General features: G+C 42.6%; 1 protein-coding gene across 19 annotated transcripts in view; it reads right to left on the reverse strand.

Moving 5' to 3' along the window:
* Nucleotides 1–15,659, reverse strand: part of CREB5 (cAMP responsive element binding protein 5) — a 416,039-nt gene that overhangs the window by 249,746 nt on the left and 150,634 nt on the right. For all 19 annotated transcript variants that reach the window (XM_067042425.1, XM_067042419.1, XM_067042426.1 and 16 more), the window contains one exon: nucleotides 7,397–7,569. In XM_067042425.1, the coding sequence (XP_066898526.1) occupies nucleotides 7,397–7,569 (173 nt within the window). The remainder of the gene's footprint in view (nucleotides 1–7,396; nucleotides 7,570–15,659) is intronic.

Below are 15,659 nucleotides of genomic sequence, written 5' to 3' on the forward strand. Positions count from 1 at the left end.
GTGGAGGTGGCCTGGCTTCCAATTCAGCCTCTTGCCATCATCAGTATGACCTGGGGCAAGTCATGTAATCTCTGAACCTCACTTTACTCAGCTGTAAAATGGGTGTGTTCATTCCCATGTGATAGAATTATAAATTTGTTGTGATTCACCTAGGATTTGAGCCTGGAAGTCAGGTCTCTCTGGCTTCATACGTTAGGATCCTTCTCTTGACTGTACTGGTCTCCTCTTCCCAAGTCCTATCCTGTTCTTACCCATGTGGGCACATGAGCTCATCCTGGAACTCAGATAACCTAGAGCCCCTACCAAACTCAGCTGCTGGAGGAAAACAAACCGAAAGAGAAAATAAACTTGAGACAGAAAAGAAGCACTGAATAAGGATTGTGTCACTGAGACTGACTTGTAATCAGCTGGTTAAACTTTTCATGTATAGATGAAGGAACTGAGGCCGAGGGCTGTTGTGCACTTGGCCAAGGTTATAAACCTTTTTGAGTGGCAGAGACTAAAACCATGACCTCTGAACCCAAGACCAATGCTTTTCCAAGACTCCTCTCTGACATGGCACGGTTTGGCTCTGAGCAAGCTCGTCTTTTCCAGGCATATCTTTTCAACATGCTGCACAAAAGAACAAGTGTCCAAATTTACAACAGACACAGACTGAATGATCCTAGGCTATTTGCTCTAGAAGCAGACCCTAACCTGTGCCTATCTAGTCTAGAAATGGGGGGTGGGGGGGGGGGAGAGAAAGTCAAAACACACAGAGACACTTATATGGAAGGTTCTGGAACTTTGTGAGCAGGGCTTCTGTTTGTAAGATTCAGAAATGAAATCCTCCCCCAAGAGGATGTCACAGGCAAAGTCTTCTATCCACACAGGAATCAGAATAGGCTGGAAGTCACACTTCATCTGGGTGGGGGATAGGGTCTTCCTGCAAACCACAAAGCCAACTGTAGAGCAATCAAATGGCTGGAGAAAGGGCAGCACTCTCAGTGCTGACTTTGGTTTTCTTACAAATAAGGGGATTTGGCCAGTTCTCCCAGGTACAGGCCCTCTCTGTACCCATGTGCTCAAACAGCCCCCAATCCCCCTTCCTTGAGGGCCAGGGAACTCCTGTCTATTTCTCCTGAAGGACTGAAGCAGCTGCTGGCAACTCAGTGTGTCCACCTCTGCCCTTGACCACCCTGCAGGTGTGTGAAAGCACAGAAGCTCTTTACACTGTAACCAGAGACTAAGCATTAGCCAACTCTTGTGGTTAGATGACTCTCCCAAATGGTCAGACATGCTCATGTGTCTTCCACAGCACTGGGATTGGTATGGGCAGGAACACAGGGAAAACATGTGCTTTGAAGTCCAATGGAGCCACGTTCAAAAATCTGCTCATCTCACTGGCTGAATGACTTTGGACAAATTACCTCTCTTCCTAGAGCAAAAAAAAAAACAAAACCCAGAGCAACTAATGTCTACCCCTCTGGGCTCTTGGAAAGTGATAGAGAACAACATGCAAAGCTAAATCAGTGCCTGGCACATAGTAGATGTTGGATAAACATTACCTTCCTTTCTTCTCTTTAGTATCAGCCTGCTAATCCCGGGCTTTTCTAACAAATAGCCTAAGCCATTGAAGAGTGACTTTCAATTTTCTTTCCCAAGAAGACTAGCTGTTATGGACTGAATGTGTCTTCCTCCAAATTCATATGTTGAAGACTTAACCCCCATGTGATGGTAGTAGGAGGTGGGGCCTTTGCAGATAATTAGGTTTAAACGGGTCATGAGCCCCCATAATGGGATTAGTGTCCTAAGAAGAGGAAGAGACACCATCTCTCTGTCTCTTTCTCTTCTCTCTCTGTCCCTCTGTCAATCTGCCTGTCTGTCTCTCTCTCTCTGCATGCACAAAGAAGAGGTCAGGTGAGCACACAGTGAGATGACGGCCATCTCACGGCAGGAAGAGAGCCCTCACCAAGAACCAAATCTGCCAGCACCTTGACCTTGAACTTTCCAGCCTCCAGAACTGTGAGAAAGAAATGCCTATTGTTTAAGCCACCGGGTCTATGGTATTTTTCTATAGCAGTCTGAGCTAAGATACCAGACCTGCTGTGTTCTGGGTGAGAAGCTGAGACACCAAGACATACAAGACTGGACTGAGGGATCACAGGCAAGAACCAGATTCAGAGAGGAGAGCAGGGGTGTTTTTCTGCTTCTTGGAATATGCAGCCATGTGCTCTGGTGTTCTGGCTCTGCCCCCTTCATCTGGCCACAATACCATGTGGTATTACAACTTTTGAATGTTAAGAAACCTTATATTTCCTCAAATATCAGTACTTAATGTTTCATTCCACACATAAAACTCTGTGAGTGGAAGGCTGCTGGCCCCCTTGTCAGAGGTAATTTCTCAAGGCTCTGTATGGGATTTAACGGGAGCCATATGGTTAAGTCCACCAACCCTCCCAGAAAGCATCCCCTTGAAGGGCCCTCGTAAATGTTCTCGGCGCTGTGAAAGATCCAGCAACTTTCTAACAATAAAGCAATGTTCATAGCCATGATATTCAGCAAAACACAAAGCAGGAAATAATGGCTTCTGTTCTGAATTACTCAAAGGAGGCTTCAGGCTGTCCTGGAGAAGGGTAGGGGGCAGGGGCGGGCAGTGATAAGCCAGGGCCTGCCGGCTGCCGCCTCTAGCAGGAAGAGGCTGGCCTGGACGCCGCTAGCACTGCCCGGTTGTGGGCAGTGACAGTCTTAATCATGCTCCGTTGGTTTGTGGAGTTTAAGAAAACTCTTAATAATGGATTTATACACCTATGCACTTACAGAGCAACCACATTCTTAAACTGTAACCTGCTTTGTTATCTAAGGCTTCTTTAATTGGTGCCTTTCTGTGATGGCATCATTTATTGACCACTCCCCCCCCCTTTTTTTTTCAGAGCAACAATAACACAAAAACCTTTGAATCAATTAACATTCCCATCTCGATGGACACCTCAAGCAGCAACGACAACTCATACAACAAAGCCACATGACTCTCCCCAATAGGCAAGGTGGTGTTACTTTTTATGCCAACAAGTTCTGAGATGTGATAAGCTCTTCTTTTTATTAGTATTATTATTAAAGAATCATATAAAAGGTGTGAAAATACAATTTATGATGAGTATCAGTTCCTTTTTACTTTTACATAAAACAAGATTTGCTTCTACGATATTTTATACAAATTTCTGGCTAACTTTTAGGTCTACACCTGCCTAAGTACAGCTTCATGCAAATAGAGCTTATGACCAAACAGCTAATAGAGCTGCACATCACACAAACATATATTTGCCAGGATTAAAACTGGCATATAATCAGGGAGAGGTCTCATATACACACGCTGTTGAACATATTTTCTAGTTTCCTGATATCTTAACTAGAATATTCCACAATGGACCAGATACTTCTGTGCAAATATCAGCCTTGGTAGGAACACTTGTATATTCTGATGTTAGATGTATCATACCTCCATTATAAACAATTACTGTCAAATAATTTTCACCAGTAATCTAAAGAGCTTATGTATTTGCCCAATTCCATACAGAGAACTAAATCTATGGAACATTTTGAAAACAGGAGGAAATTCTGTGGAATATTTTGGCAGTGCCTCCCATAACCTGTCAGAACTCTGTACTGTTATCCGTTTTTGTAGACCTCCACGCTCTATATTATCTTCACAGTTCTCCTGAAGAATTACTGAGCATGAATTATCTAATAACATTGACTCCATAAAGAGAAATCGGCTTCTTTAGGAAAGCTGGGATGTATTAAGATTATAGCCACCCACTCAACTGATTACTGACTCCTACAAAAATGTCTCATATGAGGAGAGAGAGAGAGAGAGCAAGAGAGATAAAGAGAGAAAAAGACAGAAGAAGAGACAGAGACAGAGATAATTTGCATTACTGTTACCTGCTCATCCACCATTTTCCCGGGTTTTGCAGACTTGGTCCTGAATTAATGAGCCTGTTACATGATATCTAATAAAAATGACTGGAGTAGAGATACTGCTTGGAATCTGCCACATATTTGGTCCAAGCCTGAATTGATTTCATCTATATTTAACACATGTTTGTTTTCTGTCTCTCCCACAGCCCATGGCTCACTCTTTTTTTTTTTTTTTTTTTCCCACCTGGAAAATTTATCTCCTAAAATGCTACCATCAATCAGCCAAAGACACTCTTTCCAACAGAGCGTCTGCCCGTTTGACTAAGCAAAAGTAGTCACTAGTTTGGGGATGCCTCCTACACTCTCTAGTGCTGAGTGATTTTCTAGGCTGCCTAACCACACGAGTGCAATTTGGGATATTTATACTTACCTCCAGTTTCTATTGGGATAAAAGTGCTACTTGGACAGAACTGGGCATCGGCATGGTGCGGGGCAGGGTGGGGGGTGACATGGGATGCACTGAAAGTTGCCCGTGTGGTTTGTCTACCTACTTTTATAACCTTATTTCTTCAGATTTTTGCATACACACTCATTTTGTTCTACTTTGGCTCAATGCCTGCTCCAAAAGTATGAAAATCAAATGCACACACAAGGATGCATAAACTTTGTCCCCCAGATCTTCCCTGAGAACAGGCACTGCTCTCATTTCCCCGTCCTTCAGGTCAATATCACTCCCAGTCCATTCAAACCCCTAAGTTTAAATACAACATGAAGTGGGGTAGTGGCAGAAAGGAGAACAAAGGTGGGGTTGGCAACAGAAGCCGAGCACTAGTCGAAGGGAAGAAAAGGCGGGGATAGGAGACAGGCAGCCCCCTCCTTCTCCCGCAAAGTTCTAGTTGTGAACACACCCACCGGCCGCAGCAAAAGAGCCCTGTGCGTGGGCACAGGTGGGTCCCAGGCTCTCTGGCTGGATGCAGCTTAAGTGCTGAGCCTGAATGAAGACTTTCATTGCTGTTTGCTGTTTTTGTTGGCCAGTAGCCATGGCAAACATTTGCAGGTGGCTTGGCCAGATTTTGACACTTAAATATTTGAGGTTGTGATAAAAATCAGAATATTACTACAATATGGTTCTGTGCAGCCTCGGAGAAAAAAGAAGAAAACTATCTGCAATTTCAAATGCTCATTTAAAGACACAGTCTCCAGAGGGAACTCATGTTTTAAAATAAGTACTCATTTCCTCTTTGCTGAGAGAACTCAAAGAGTCAACCATCTCCAAATGTTACCACCTAGACTTTCATTCTGGATCCACTGGTGAGATGGGTTGGGTCGTTACTTGCTGAGCCCCCATGATCATCCGGGCAAGGTTTTAGATGGGTCACGTGGAGAAAATGGAAATGACAGGAAGTAGGGGTTGGAGTCAACATGGTAAGCACAACAGGGAAGGATGTGAAGCAAAGAAACAGCTTCCTTCAAGCTCGGCAACAAGACAGAGTCCTAAAAGTGACAATTATCTCCTAGAACACACCAGGAGAGACACGTAACACCCCAGGATTGGGAATAAACGAGAAGGCAGAGTGGGTCGGGAGGTCACATGTAACAGAGAAACACCCGCACCTGTCAGGGCAGTGACACAGCCTAGGAATGTCATCCAACTGTACAGCCCTGGGCCAGCTGGGTACATTACTGACAGAGTCAATACCCGTCTTAGAATTTAGTGCTAACCCTTAAATGATTGTTTCACAAAAACCAGCACTGTACTAACAACGGCCAAATACTAAGGTCCTGCAAAAGGGTAGTCGTGGGGCAGGAAGCAGAACTCCAGGGGAGAAGGAATGCTGTAAAACTGCTAGTAAACTCTAGCACATTTTATGTTTTTCTCCCCTTGAAAGAAAAATAAAATAATTACAATTAGCTTGCCTTACTGTGAATTGTTTGCCCAAAGCCAAGCCCCTGGAGTGAAGAAGTCCCTTGAGATTGAGATGCTGTCTTTAACGGCCCCACGCTCTTAGTATATTACAGGTTCTTGCTTTAGGTGGTGCAACATTTGCTCCCATAGTCATTCGAGAAGAAAAGACATCTTTAACCAAGACACTTGCGAATTTAGCATTGGCTTCTTCCAACAAAGCCAAGCATTCAAATGGCCAGATTAATTTTCTGTTTCTTGAATGGGAAACAAAATGTACCCATGGAAAACTCACAGAATAGTCATCACCCACAACTTTCATTTGTTAAGATTCATCTTCATATGTCACAACCCATCCTGATGAGTTGAGGAATGTGAGAGGCAGGGTACCGTTTCTAGAGCATTCTGAGGGATAAGCCATTGTCCCTAGTGCTCCCTGTTGGTGTGGAATTCTTACAAGCATTTAAAACAAGGAAGGGAGAAAGACAGACTGACAAATAGTGGGACAGCTTCTAGTATTTTTCTTAAAATCACCGTATCTATCATTCATGGAATATTCAAACTAAATTCTGATGCATATAGCAAACACAGCAAGCTCCCTTTCCTATTTTAAACAGAGAATTCTGGGAACAGAGAGCAAGCAGTTCTCAGCATCCAGCAACATAAATTTATCATAGCTCTCTGGCTTAAGTTACTACCTTTTCTTTCTAAGATCCCAAGCACTCTTAAATCTTTTATTTCCTTTTCACTTACTCTTGTGAGGGTGGAAAGAAGAGATACCATGCTCATTCTGGAGAGAAGGAAGCTGGGCTAGAGATTCTGCATTTCTAAGAAGTGCCTGGGTAATACCCAAGCTGCCGGTCCTCAGACCACACTCTGAGTAACAAGGGCTGAGAGCTATCACCTGACACTCAGAAGTGACCTCTCTTTCCATCCCATAATACACAGTGTCTGGGAGCATTCTACCTATTTTTCTCAATGCCTCAGTGTTGTCTTTTTTTTTTTTTTACATAAATGAGAGGGATAGGGCCTGCTTTCTTTGTTTTGTCTACTCCAGGAATGAATATGGACCAATGCAGAGAGAGAGGAGAACTAATGAGAAGGTATTAAAAAGGAAGAGAAGCACAGAAGAAATGATCAGAGGGAAGGAGGACCGTGGAAATACACCAAAGACACAGGTGATGGGCTTAAGTCTTAGGAATGGAGGGACATACTCTGTTAGGGAGGAAGCTGGGCAGGTGACACTTCCCTCCGCCATTCTCAAACATTTGTCCTGAGAACTATGCCCTGCGCTCAACATCCATGGGGTTTCCCCATGGTCATCTTGAAGTTCAAGACTCTTGTCTGAAGAAACAATGACACAGAATGACTTGCTTTTCTCCCCAAAGTCAGGGTCAAAGAGCTTCCACCACACAGAGATTACCTCTTCCCTTCTCCCATCAAAAACATCACTCTGAGCTCTAGGCAATATCACACCAGCCAGGAAAATCAACTTCCGTCTTATCCAACCTGAGGACTAGAAACTAGGATAAAGTCTAGAACATTCCCTGAGCTCCAGCCAGGACCCAGAGACAGCCGAGGAGGTCTCCTTACCCGATCTGGCGGTTGGTGGAAGGTGCCTGTGTGATGACAGAGCTGGACTGGGGTGACGGCATGGCTTGCTGAATCACAACGCTGGTGTCATGGTTGGGCATCCGGGTGCTGCCAAGCTGGTGAGCTCCAGGCCCCACCATGGCCCCACCAACGGTGTTATGCATCGAGATATTCTGCCCAGAGAAGACAGAAGACAGAGGGATAAGGGTCAGAAGAGGTGAATGCTTCAGTGTACTCTCAAGCTCTCAAAGGCCAAAATGGGGACTCTGGTCATGTCAACTAAATACAGAGTTATGGCTTCTGGCAAGCCATGGCTCCATTTACCTTTGTTACAACTTACAGCTACGATGAGATGAAAAATAACTATTCACCTTAAGAGGAAAGCACATAAGAAAATACTGATACTGATACTGATGGAAGTTTGCTAATCACCCTGCCACCATCCCAATGGGAGGTTTACATCAGGGAGGTTTAGTGCATATCTGTTCTGACTTGGTGTGATAGATATTGCATTTGAAAATGATTTCTGTGGTAAGTGCATAATACTATGATTTAGCAAAGAGCCATTCAGCACCCTGCTTTGAATGACAAGCACACTTGTTATTTTTTCTTTTTCAGTCCTATAAGACTAACCACCTCTTCTTTTTTTCCAGGAAACTACTTTTCCAAATCATAATCTGGGTGGGTACTCCTGACCCAAGCTCAACAACCTGGGGACTGAGGATGAACGACTGGAAAAGACAACGGGGTGTCTGGGATCCAATGACAAGAGTGAGAGTTACAACTCTGCCGTATTTCCATAAAATCAATCTCTAACAATTTGGTGGAATAATGGAATACTGACAACGATTTCTCGTCTGTTTACTTGTTCATTGCCTTTTCCTCAAGAATATAGAATGTTTGTGTTCATTATTCTATCCATGGTGCTTAGAGCACAGTAGGCAGTTAGTAACCAAACAGTGCATGAAAGTAGTGAAGAAAATAATGACACAGCTGAGTCACTTGAGAGACCTAATATCATGCATTTATTTCTGATGGCTTGAATGAAGGTTTCTTTGTTTAAAATTCATAAGTAAGATAAAATACGCATGACAAAGCTGGCTTAAAAGACAGCTCTTCCTGGAAAAGAATGTCAATGGGACAACAAGAGAGGATTCACACTGAGGCAGAAGAGGGTTGATCAACATGGTGGGGCTGAAATGTGAGAAATTCAGAACCTAGAAGAGAAAAAGAAAGTTCGGGGCAAAGCAACATAAGTCAGTGGGCCTCTGGAAACAGCCAGGTACAGCCCTTTAGCCTTGAAAGGTAGGGAAATCTGAGAGGTCAGTTGGACAACGGGTTGAGGATGACAGGAAAGAAATGGAGTGTCACTAGCAATTTACTAGAGGAAAAAATATCTATCGGTCTGTGCTTCAGCAAAGAAAAAAAAAAAAAAAAAAAAATGTTACCCAGGACTACTAGTAGTGGTTCTTCGAAGTTCTTCTGTAAAGAACAGGATTTCCTGCACTGTGTGTTAAATGACGGTGATAACATATACGGTACTGGGGGTGCTTGTGTCCATCCCATTGCACCTTTCCCAGGTTTCTGATTTCTATACCCTGACCACACAGCTTGTCAGGAGCCCAGATGGCAACTGGGCACCTGGCTTAGACTGTAAGCCGACTGTTGTCTTGAGATCCCAAAGGCATGAACAGGCTTAGACACACACACATGATCCAAAGGCTCCCCTTATATACTGGAAGGTTTTTCTGACGTGGGAAAATATTGTGGCTGGTTAAAGTGAGAGGAAAGGAAATGGTGATTTGTATTGGGGTGGCAGCACAGGGATATGCTTGAGTTCTTTGTATAGGATCTAGAGGCGTAGAGAATCAAACTAAAAGTAATAGCGAAAATAAAGATAATCGTTCTTTCTTTCGAAAGTGAACCTTCACAAACGTTATTTCTCTAGGTATTAGTGAGGTTGTGATGAAGTAAACATTGTAAGTATTATTTTTCCAGTGTTTAGATCCTTAAAGATATTTGAAATTTTTCATCCTGTTTCCAGTCACCTACTTTGTCAATAATAGATCTGAGGCAAAGAAGGATTTCTGACTGTCTTTTTATTCTTCCTGTTGTGCTGTGCTAGTGAAAGTTATCAATAGAGCTAAACAATTTTTAAAATAATATTCTCTTTAAGTTCACAAACAATAATATACAATGTCTGAACCCTCCTTTGGCACCACTTTTCTATCACCCCCACGTCTAGTCCCCAAGTACCATAAATTCAATGTAAGCATCCTTCTCTTTCCGTCTCTTTTTCCACCAACTTCCACCCATCCACCATCTTCTTTCCTGGATTAAACACGTGCTCTCCTAACTGGTCCCTTGTCATTCACTTGATTTCCCTTCCTCCTCTTTCCCATAATACAGCCACAGTCATCCTGATCTCACTGCACACAAATCCAGCTACATGGCCCACCCTCTCCATGCTTCTTAGGTGGCTTCTCAAGGTTCAGAAGACTCCGACAGCACTCTCACTGTGACCTCCAAGGCCTGTATGACACCCTTCCTACCTCCCCTGCTCATCTCACACCACCTTCACTCTGGCTCTCTGCGATTCACTCCACCTGCATGAATTTTCCTGCTCTCATACTGAAGATGCTCCATTTCAGCACAGAGCTGAATATGCCGTTTTCTGCTACCTGTACTCTTCCCCAGACTCCACCTTCAAATCACAAACTAAGCATCATGTGAGAAAGCCTTCCCTGACCTCTCCAATGACGGACACCATCTCCCCCTCCTTCATAGCACTTTTCACAAGTTTACAATTGTCTTCGATTCTTTGATCAATATCTGTTTCTCCCTCTAGAATATAAGCACAATGAGAGAATGGACTAGGTCCAACTTTACTCCCCATTGAGTCTCCATGGCCCAGATCAGTGCCTGGCACAGTACGTATGCAGTAAATAGTGAGAGAATGAGTAAATTATAAAATGACATTCCTAGAATATTCAGTATAATGAAATCTTATCTTTTATTCCCTGGGCGATTTTTGAGAATGCTAACTCTTTTGTCTATTTACCTTGAAATCTCAAAGCATGATCACAATAAAAGATGTTAAGATATGTTAGATGTTAACATACTTGTTTGATTATGGGGTAGAGAAATAGAGAGGATCAGAATTAAGAAGAAAGCCACAAATGTGGAACGTAGATTAGAAAGTAAAGCCTTTGAGAAAAAAATTAAACGAGCCCTTCAAGGAAGATACCAAGAAATGAGCTTCAAGTCTTTGAGCACTTTGGCTCAAATGGTATGTCCATAACCATTCTTAATCTCCAGCATGGAAACCAAGAAAAACTGGGTTCAAAAATTTTGAAACCTGGTGCAAAGACACTGGTTTGATTTCTTCATCATAAAGCACGTTAAATGAGAGAAAGAAATAACTCTCCCCTCAAAAAGTTTAAGAATCTGCTCTGAGAACCATTAAAAAGAATAAAAAAGACTATCTAGGATATACTTCACACCCTCCCCCACCAACATTTTTAAGAGATCTCCTTGTCGCTGTGATCTCCACCAGAGATGGAAAAAGCTCTTGAAAGTTATATCCTAATATTTCAAAAATCTCCTTTCTCCCCAATGCATGAAATCTGCAAATTCTCCAGCCTCCTTCCCCCAGACCCAGAGAATAATTTCGAAACATTTTGGAAAAATAAACAAATTTAAGCAAGCATTATCATTTCACATTAAAAGAAATTGTTGTTTTTTTTTTTTCCTTTCAGCATTACATAGTAACTCAAACATGAAATTACTTCTGAGTTCACATTCTCCCAATTATGGGTTCAAAACCTGTCTTCCTTGATAAAAGAATGGCATTTTATCTTTAAATAAAGTAAATATCCAATTTCAAAAACACGAAGAATGACTATATCTTGCTGAGTTATTTTTGTTAGCATAGGTGAGTAGTCTTGGAGCTGGTGAAACAACGTCAGCAACCAGCGGTTGGATGTCAACATGCAGGGAAGGATCTGAGGTGTTCCTGGAGGCTCAGCTTTTTGCCTTTTCTTGTTCAACATTTTTATCAACCGCTTGGATGAAGATGTAAAAATCATGCTTGTCAAATCTGTGGTTGACACAATGTTGGGAGACGTCGCTAACATTCTGGATAGTAGAACAAGATTTTACTTGAGCCAACTGTATGATCTGGCCTCCAAAAATGCTAACATAAATCTAGGTTGTTGTAGGAGAAGTGCGATGTCCAGATCAAGGGATGTAATTATTCCACTGTCAAGCACATGGGACTGACCACATTTGGCCACCACAGTTTAAGGGGGAAATAGACAAATAGGAGGGAATGAAAGCAATGGAGGCATCCAAAATGCATCACAGGAAGAATGGTAGAAGAGTCAGGGAATATTTAGTCTGAAGAAAAGAAGGCTTAGAGGTCATGCTAACTGCCTTCCAAATATTTGCAGGATTAGACATAGTCTATGCTGCTCCAGAGGGCATAATTTCAAAAACTGGGATCATGATGACAAAAGCCAACGATAACTAAAATTTGAGTACCTATTGAAGCAGCTATTATGGTAGATGCTCTATAAATTGCACTTCTGATCCTCACACTGACCCTACAAGATAGGCATTATTATCCTTATTTTAAGATAAAAAGAGTAAAACTCTACACCATCACTAATACCGTTCCATTCCCCTTTGGCCACACTCACTCCTTCTGGACTGAGGCTTTAAAAATAGAAATTTGCCTTTTTGTTGGGGTAAATTTACCATTATGTAGGGATAGCCAAAGATAAAACAAGTTGCCTTATAAAGTACTAAGCTTCCTAGCATCAGTAGGCAGTAGTGCCATCTGTTAATGTCACCAAGAGGATTCTTGCATCAGGAGGGAGATGGCACTAGATGACCACCAAGGTCTCTTCTTGCTAAGATTCTCTCATAACACATGGTTCATACTTTGGTTCAAATGCTTCCAAATGATTAGTAATGTGTGATAATGTTGAAAATATACTGGTTTAGGAGTCAGGAGGTCTCTTCTACTTCAGTCTCTCTAACCCTCCTCGTAGCCATGTAACCTGCGTAAGTCATTCAGCTTCCCTTGGCTTCACAGCCTCATCACTAGAAGGAGGGGTGAGGACCACATGGTCTCCATGATCTTTTACAGCTCTGATGCTCCACAAGTCTTTTCTACGTTACATTTTATGAGACACTAAATAACCAAACAGACTCCTTAGACTCTGATTCATGGACCTACAAACATTGATTTGTCTCCATAACCATAAGCTTTTGCAGAAATAAGCCTTCCAAAAATTATAGGTTTCCACCAGACCCAAGGATCATGATTCAAGAAACAGATCTAACAAAAAGTAAAATTTCTCAAACATCAAAGATGATAAAGCTCCTCAGACAAACCATCTTCACCTAAATTTTCCCCTCCTTAGTTCAAATTTATCCCCATGTCCTTGGCCTTCTTATTCCCTTCATGCCCCGCAATATACCTTGCTCTCCATTCACTGTTGTTCTGAGACATAAAGGGTGTGAATGGGATGAGAACCAGGGTAATAATGAGTCTTGATTGCATAGTCAGTGAGCTGGAGGTAGAGTGGTAATCGTCCTGCATGCATGGGCTTGGAATACAATATGCAAAAAACCAACCTGATGTATAAGAATGTAAGTCCATACTCTTACAAACAATTATAATTTTAGGGTGTGGTAATGAAGGATGAAGGGAGGTGGACCACATATGAAAGTGAAGGTTGGAGCATAGAGGCAAAATGATGTTGATTCCAATGAAGTACCAAATGTTATCTTCAAATCTATATTCTTTCCAACTGCCAAGGTGTAGAAACTTTATAAGTTTCTCTATAAAGAGCCAGGGTCATCCCGACATGTGTTTACAAGCTGAGTTGTGCAATCTTAGAATTGTCTGCATCTTAATGATTCCCCGGGCGGTTATGAAGACTTGCAGAACTTCCCAGATGTAAACATCGAGGAACTGCATCCAAAAGACGTCTGAGGCTTTCACAGAATAACAAAGGTTCTAACCTTCTGGAAGGCACTAGGCTCCCTGGAGGTGTAGGAGGGATTCTAGAGGGTGTTGACTCCTTTCTGGTGCTCTCGGGAGCTGGAACAGTAGGAGTGTTTTGAATCTTACTGAGAAGGTGGGCTGCTCCATGAGAGAGGAACCAGTGAGGTATTAGAGGAGGCAAGGCAGGGGCCTGGGGGAGACCAGGGGACATGCAGGCTGCCTCTCTCTCCTTAGCATAGTCACACAGTGCAAGATGGACCACATAAGATAAGACACCATCTCAGGCAATCTCTGCAGGTGAGGAAGGGAGAAGAGAGCACAGGGTACTGTGAAAATGCCAGCTTTGACATGCACTTTTAATTCTGCTTTTTCAGAGTTTGCTACTTATCCCTGGAGAATTCTGAAAGGAACAAAAGTACAGAAGGAAAACATGAGAAGTGGGCTCAAGTTCACTTCAGCTTTATATTATCTGGGGCATGTTATGTAAGTTCTCTGAGCCATACCTTCCTCATCTTTAAAATGGAGATAATCATCTAATGGACCGGATTGTAGAGTTTCACACGAGATAACAAATGTTCCATTCTAGTGCCTGACAGCAAATGTGTACTTCTTTCCTTTAAGTAAAGTTCAGAATGCGAAGCTCAGAGAGTAATGGTTCATTCTGGGTGGCTACTCCCTATGACTGATACTAATGGAAATATCATAAATAATGGCTAATAGTTACACAGCATGATCATATGTCAGAAAACTCATTTAATCCTTATCATCAGCCTAGGAGTTTGGTATGATTATTATCCCCATTTTACAGATGAGGAAACTGAGGCACAGAGAGGTTAAGAGTCCTCAAAGTCACACAACCAATAAGTGGAGAAGCTCTGAACTAGGCAGTTTGGCTTCAGAATCCAGGCTGCTACCTACTAAGCCACACTGCCTCTATAGTCTCTCTGTAAAAATATTTTCTAGCGGAAAGTGACACGGCAAAAAATGAAGTATACCTGATATCCTTTCTATGGATATTAAAAGAAGTTATTAACTGATGCTGGTATGTGATCCTGAGAACTATAGTCCATCTATCATACCATTAATTTGGATCAATGTCATCACCACTGTCTTCACACCTAGCAAAGCCTGGGAATACACCATTAATTCATTTCAAAGTGACTGATTAGCGACCCTTGTCTCAAGGTCATGTTGGCTGCATAGGCATTTCTAAACTGATTTACAATGAATAGTGCAGATTAGAATTAGGGAGGGAAGGCTGTAGTTCAAAAACTGTTGATCAATACTTTTATCAAATTACCAAAACAACACGCAACCATCACTAGCTCACTCTTTGATGTTAGTTCACCTTCCTTAAGAGTTCCAAGAGCTCAGGGAAAGCCTGAGAAAGAGACCATTTCTCTGACATCTGGATCAAGTTCAACTTCTAAGGCAACTTCCCTTGCAATGGGTAGAAAGGCAGCTCACACACTGACGTAACCCTCAGTGGCCTCAGCCCACTCACACATTTCCAGGAAGCAGGTAGTCCCCCTGACTGGGGCTCTAGACGTCAGTCTGCAGGATACAGAGCAGCAAGATCCGTCTGACTGGTCCATGCTCTCCTCCAATCCCAGACCTCTGTTATCCTTTCTAATACTGGGTTTGAGGCAGCGGAGCTCTGAAGCATCCCTGTAAGCATTTTATAGCTATTCATTTAGTACTGTAGTAAAATGCTCAAGACAATAAATGTCTTCTCAGGTGCCACCCTTGACTGTGAGAAACAGTTTTGGGGTGTGTCTCAAAGATCCTGCTCCTTCCTGTTCAGCTTCTCAGTGCCTTGGACTGTCCGTGTCTCTTCTCTTATCTCCCACATTACTGTCTTGGTTGCTTCTGCTAAATATCATCTTATGGGATAGAACAAATGAAACGGCACTAGGACTTCATTCCGGTTACTAGAATTACAGTGGAGCAAATTTCTGGGGCTGCTGTATATACAGATATCCTGGAAGTTAGAAATTCATCTAACTCCACTGAAAATGATACTGTACCTTGTACTGCTAACTGGTAAAGTTCCTCATTTCTCAAGAATCTTCTTCCAGAAAGCTGTGCATTCCATCATGGCACCAGCCTACTTAAACACTTCTGCTGGCCATCCATGACCTCCTACATGTACCTTCCCATTGACTTCAGCCTTTTACAAACTGGTCGCCATCAATCTTTCCCACATCACCTCCTGGCAACCCATCCTCCCCATCCCCTCCCCTACCA

Source organism: Kogia breviceps, chromosome 9 (genome assembly GCF_026419965.1).
Source record: "Kogia breviceps isolate mKogBre1 chromosome 9, mKogBre1 haplotype 1, whole genome shotgun sequence".
In the NCBI taxonomy this organism is placed as follows: domain Eukaryota; kingdom Metazoa; phylum Chordata; class Mammalia; order Artiodactyla; family Physeteridae; genus Kogia; species Kogia breviceps.